The sequence below is a fragment of the Meriones unguiculatus genome, chromosome 8 (assembly GCF_030254825.1).
Source record: "Meriones unguiculatus strain TT.TT164.6M chromosome 8, Bangor_MerUng_6.1, whole genome shotgun sequence".
Classification (NCBI taxonomy): Eukaryota; Metazoa; Chordata; class Mammalia; order Rodentia; family Muridae; genus Meriones; species Meriones unguiculatus.
In genome coordinates this window covers 68,752,007-68,757,794 of record NC_083356.1, presented here as the reverse complement: position 1 = coordinate 68,757,794, position 5,788 = coordinate 68,752,007, and the positions used below count along the sequence as shown (strand labels likewise).

The 5,788-nt window shown below is 54.8% G+C and overlaps 1 protein-coding gene across 1 annotated transcript; it reads left to right on the top strand.

Moving 5' to 3' along the window:
• Window positions 1-1,859: 1,859 nt before the first annotated feature.
• Window positions 1,860-5,440, top strand: Tmem250 (transmembrane protein 250). Its single transcript, XM_021641117.2, has 2 exons — window positions 1,860-2,134; window positions 3,361-5,440. The coding sequence occupies exon 2, from the start codon at window positions 3,465-3,467 to the stop codon at window positions 3,882-3,884; it is 420 nt and encodes a 139-aa protein (XP_021496792.1). The 5' UTR covers window positions 1,860-2,134; window positions 3,361-3,464; the 3' UTR covers window positions 3,885-5,440.
• Window positions 5,441-5,788: the final 348 nt, after the last annotated feature.

The following is a 5,788-nucleotide window of genomic DNA, read 5'->3' as shown; positions in this document are numbered from 1 at the left end:
GAAGCACCGCGTGCACAGTCCCAGTAGGTGGCGCCAGGCCACTGTCCAGCACTTGCCCACAGAGACGCTCAGAGCAGACAGCACAGTAGAAGCTGATAGAGACTTCAGATATAGACTTTCTATAGCAGCACTGGCAGCAAACAGAACAATTGAGACTCCATCCTATCCTTGGGGATGACCCTGCTGTGGTCAGACTTCACATCCTGAGAGGGTTCTGGCATCAGTTCAGTGATGGTACCCAACACTTCCAAGAAGTAGCAACAGAATGAAGGGAACAGGAAGAATCCTTTAGTGAGACTTTTTTAGTTCTTTCAATATGTGTACAGTGGCCTGGGGTTAGAGGGCTCTGAGCCACAGGGAGGCCAAGAGGAGTCAGCATTGGCTACCTGCCCTACCTCAGAGAGAGTGAACCTCAAAGTCAGTGAAGAATGCCGGGCAGAGGTGTCTTCTCAGAAGAGCATTGAGTGGGGTCTTACAGGAGGAACAGGGGCTGAGCAAGCGGAAAGGCACAAAGAGAAAAAGAGTAGAGAACAGGGCTTTGCTCTGGAATATGTCATGGGAGCAAGGAGGGAATTTAAGGAGGTGAGGACGAGGTAAAACAAAATCATCGGTGACAGAAACTCAGGCCAGGGGAGAGAATATGAATGTTTGTTTTTGTTTTGAGACAGGCTCATGCAGCTCAGGGTCTCCAGCTTTGACGATGACATCCAGACCCTCCTGTCCCTGGATGAGAGCTCAGAGCTTACCTAACTACAGAAGGCTTACTGTAATTACCTGTGTGCATATATTCGGTGTGTGTTTGTGTGTGTCTAAATATTCAGAGTAAAAGTATGAAAGTCAGAGGGCAACATGAGGGCAGAAATTTCTCCTTCATTATGTGGGTACCAAGGATGGAACTCAGGTTGTCAGTTTGGTGGCAAGTGCCTTTGCCCTCTAAGCCATATCACTGTACCAAGATGTTTGACTTGTTCTCACTGTGTAGCCCTGATTGGCGGAGAGTTTACAGAGATCTGCCTGCCTCTACCTCCTGAGCGCTGGGAGTAAAGGAGTATATCATGACACATGGCATCTTTACTTATTTTTATATCGAGTCATTTATTTGTGGGTGGTACAGGAAGGATATGTACATGCCACAGCTTGCGACCGATCTTGGTCACTGGAGCCTCCAAGTGTTCCCTGTGCAGTGTAAATGTGTCTTGTGGCCAGCCCTAACCCGATTCTCTAGCCAACGCTCCCCTTCTTGCAAAGGTCCATTTCCCGTCCCTGGGGAGCCTGCATCTGATGCCCAGGGGTCAGTGAGCAGGTGGAACAACCCTGAAGGACGACTTTCTGGCCTCCATGGGATAATGGCTCGATCCTGCCTTCCCTTCACATCCTAACCCCGGGCACACACCACATCAACTTTTAGTTCAAGGTCATTTAGGCCAGTGGCACAACAGCCTAACTGTTTTTCCGGAGTTTCCAGGACGCCCGTGCTCCACAGCAGGTACCCCTAAAGCCTGCGACCGCCTCATCTGCAACTGTGTCTGCTCTCTGGGTGCCTAGCGGCGCCCGGTGACACACAGAAAAACCCATCTCCATGGCATCTCAAGAGAGCAACCAGCTCACTCTCGAGCAATACGCTCGCGCACACGCACGCGCACTGGGAGTCTAACCCGCCTCGGCGCTCTAGGAGGCACATCGGCGCCTGCGCAGATCGGTCATGCCTCGGGCTGAGGCCGCAGGCCTTGGCGTCGTGGACGGCTCGCGGCGCGCACACGTGAGCGCGCGTCCTCTGACAGTGTCGACTTCTCCGCTGCTCCGCGCGGGCTCGAGGCCGGCGCTGGGAGGCTCCACCGTGTCGGCGCGGGCGGAGGGGGAGTGAGGACAGCGCTACGGTGGCCGCCGAGGGACGGCGCTACGGCTCCCACGCTGGGACAAACGCCTCCGGCCCGGCCCGGGCGCGCCCTCTCCTCGGCGCCGGAGCCAGCCGGGGGCAACTGAAGGGCCGCGCGAAGCGACCCGGCCTTCGGCGGCATGTGCCCGCCCCGGCGTCGCACCTCCCGGGCACAGGCTCAACCGCTGGCCTGGTCCCCAGCGCCGTCGGCCTGCCGCATGGTTCCGGACACCGGCACCGCCACGGAGAGGGCACCGGGTGAGCGGCCGAGGACGGGCGGGGACCGGCCGCGGACCTAAGGGCCGTCTCCACGGCAACGGCGCCCTGACACCGGAAGTAGCGCCCGCAGAGGACGCGGGCCGAGGGCCGGGGTCGCGCATAGCCTGCGGGCTTATAAGGGCCGTGTCTCCACGCGCCGGGTTGGCGGGCCCTCGAGAGCTGGGCCTCCTGCTCCGGGGTCCCATGCGCAGAGACGGTGCCGGGCCGCCCCCTGGTGTGCACCTCCACTTGAGTACACCTGCTGCAGAATGCAAACCCCTACTGTGCGGTGTCCAGTGACACGCCTGAATAAGAGCCATTGCCCTGTCTAGCTGGGTAAAGCATAGCTAAACCTCCCTGGCTCCGGAAAGGTTTCCTTTCTCTGCGCCTAGGCCTCAGCTGCACTGGCAGCCATTTGCTCAGGACCTGCAGCGGTGAAGGAGTCAAAGTCGCAAAAGCCTGTTGGCTACGATTCCCCTGTCCTGTTACCAACTTTTGGTCTCTATTGTCATATAGTCTGAAATTTATGTTATTTCCATCCACAAATTAACATAGGCAGTTGCAAATGACATTTGCTTGGTGAAATAAGGAACCACATGCCGTTTCTCCTTTTTTTGTGGCCCAGTTTGGAGGGCTTTGGCCCCATGCCCAGCCTAGACAGGCCAGCAATGCTTCCGTGTTCAGGCAGCCCCCAGGGAAGAGGTTTTGTTACCTCCATTTACAGAGCAAGAGCAGGGGGAGGTAAGGTAACCTTTCAAAAGGATGCCAGAGTTTAGGCCCACCAGGTGACCATAGGGCTGGCTGGCAACGTGGACACCCTGTCTTCATTCCAATACTGTTGTGCAATTCTGCATGGGGTGTCCTTGAAAGAAGTTATTAGATAAGTGACTGTGGAGGTATTGGGGAGTAATGGGCTTGTGGAATGCAACCAGTAGCATAGAGCATGGGGCCTTCAAGAAGCTGTAAGGAGTGGGCTTAGCTAGACTGTCTCCATTCTATCACAGACAGCCCTCAAAGGGGCCCTCCAATGGCAGCTGCTGAGAGAGGGCCATAATTTCTGTTGCTTTCCTTCCCCAGTACTGTGAGGTAGAATGTTACATTTGGCCTGCCCACGCTGTGGGCTTGTGAAAAGAGTACGGGGATAACCTTAGGGTGCAACTGATTTCCAGATAGGGACCCCCTTGAGGAAGTCTCATCTGGCACTCTCCTTATACTTCTTCCTGCAGGCCGACACCTTCCCCAAGGCTCAGCTGGGGGCTCCTAGGTGCTGATGACACCTATGCTAGCCATCTGGACTACCACTGCAAAATAGCACTGCCGCCCGGGCCCAATGCCGGTCATGCCCATCCCGCGGCGGGTGCGCTCCTTCCATGGCCCGCACACCACCTGCCTGCACGCGGCTTGTGGGCCAGTAAGAACCTCTCACCTGGCTCGCACCAAGTACAACAACTTCGATGTGTACATCAAGACCCGCTGGCTTTACGGCTTTATTCGCTTCCTGCTCTACTTCAGCTGCAGCCTGTTCACAGCAGCCCTCTGGGGTGCGCTGGCCGCGCTCTTCTGCCTGCAGTACCTGGGTGTGCGCGTGCTGCTGCGCTTCCAGCTCAAGCTGTCAGTGCTGCTGCTGCTGCTGGGGCGCAGGCGCGTGGACTTCCGTCTCATGAACGAGCTGCTCATCTACGGCATCCATGTGACCATGCTGCTGGTTGGGGGTCTGGGCTGGTGCTTCATGGTCTTTGTGGACATGTGAGGGCCCAACCTCCATGGGGCTCCTGATTATGCTATAGGAAGTTTCCTTCCTTGAAGGGTGGGGCTGGTAGGGGCCTTTTTTTGCCCCATCCCAAAAGTAAGGCCTGAAGCACACACTCCCACTAAGGAGACCAAAGGGCTGAGACTACTCTGAGGGGAAGACCACACCGTCTCCCGTCGGCTTCTACGCCACCTTCCAGTGCATTCTCCCAGATGTGACGTCTTTCTCAGCTTTGCCTGTGCATTTTCAAGTCGTCCAGTGGGTGGCCCATCTGTCTTTTCTGCACTGAGACCTGTGTGACATTCTCACCAACATCAGGCTCAACCAGTGGGCCATGCAGGGGCGCCTCTGGGCTATGCAGCCCCTTTATGTGCCCTGTTCTTGGCTCTAGCCTCAGGGACCCATCTGGCTATATAAGCAGACACTACTGCCACTAATTGTGCCCCGTTCTGAGCTGCTTCAATCCTAAACCCATGAACTACTCTCTGCTGTCACCAAGTGGCTGTGTCAGGCCTCAGAGTCACCTTGATTAGCACAGGTGAGGTCTAGCAGTACATGGCACTGGCTGGTCCTCAGTACAAGGGAACACAACCACCAAGGCTTGGACTCCAGAGCAGGGGCTGGTCCACACCTTGGGTAGGTCTGTATGTCAGGCCCTGTTAGAGCTCTGAAAATGTAAGGCGCCTTGGAAGCCACCGTCACTTAGACCTGGGAGGAGTTTTCACTGTCTCTGGGGGATGGAGGCCTCTAGCAGCCTCCCAAAGTCTTAGCCAGACCAGTGGAAAAGGAGGAGCAAACCGATTATACCTTCTCCGTGGTATTTACCTGTGCCAGTGGGCAGCCTGGGTGGGCTAGCTGCACCTTCCCCACCTGGCTGTTAGGCCTAGTTTGTGAGATTAAAAAAAAAGAAGGGAGTACCTGACCCCTTTGGTCTCTATCAGGAGTGAGATGTGGCTGTCACTGCTGACGGGGCCTGGGTGACGAGTGAAGTGCTTTGAGTTGTAATCCCAGGGGCATTGAGCATATCCAGCCAAGATATGCTTCATCCTAAATTGTCACCCTACCCCTGGGCATGGGGTGGCCCCTTTGACCTAACCCTGTCAGGAAAACCAGTTGTGTTCCACTGACGAGAAACTTGAAGAAACCCAAACAGGGAAAGCAAAGATGTAAGACTGTTGACCTCGCTCTTTAATTTGTAGCCAGCTGTGCCCATTGGTCTAGCAGGAGGGCTCATGGAGGAAGTCTGTGCCTCCCAGGACAGCAGGTGAGGTGCCTTCCCAATGGACCCCGCTGTTGCTCGCTTGCTGCCAAGAATTGTTTGCACTAAATCCCACTCTCCCCCAAAGCAGCATTGTTCTTTGTTTATTAGCTCATGCTCCTCAGAGCAGCCTGAAGCCCATTTGCTGGGTGATGGTGGGTGTGTCAGAGGGCTGGTGGTGGGAGGGAATGACAGGACCTTGTCAGTCATTGCACACCCAGCTGCCCAGTGTCCTGAGTGCCTGTTAAATTCTTTATGAGATGAATCACCTGCATTAAACCTATTTTTTTAATGTGCCGATGGAGTGATTGCTTAAGTTTTTCAATGCTGGAGCTTTATATATGTTAGGCAAGTGCTCTGGGACTATTAAGCTAGAAGTCTTCATTTTCAAAGGAGATAGTCTACAATGTCATAGAAATGAAAACTAGTGAGTCTACAGTGTCAGGTGGTCTGCTAAAGGCCGAGGGTTGAGTTGGTCAATAAAAGTGAGGGCTGGATTTCTGGTGCTTTCCAGGAAGGACAGAAGAGCCTGTAGGTGCCGTGTATACTTGGAGATACAATGTCTAGATGCTGGAGATTTTAAGGTAGGGGATAAGGCCTCACCAGGTTGTTCAGTCTGGCTTCAAACTCCCAAATGCTGTGATTA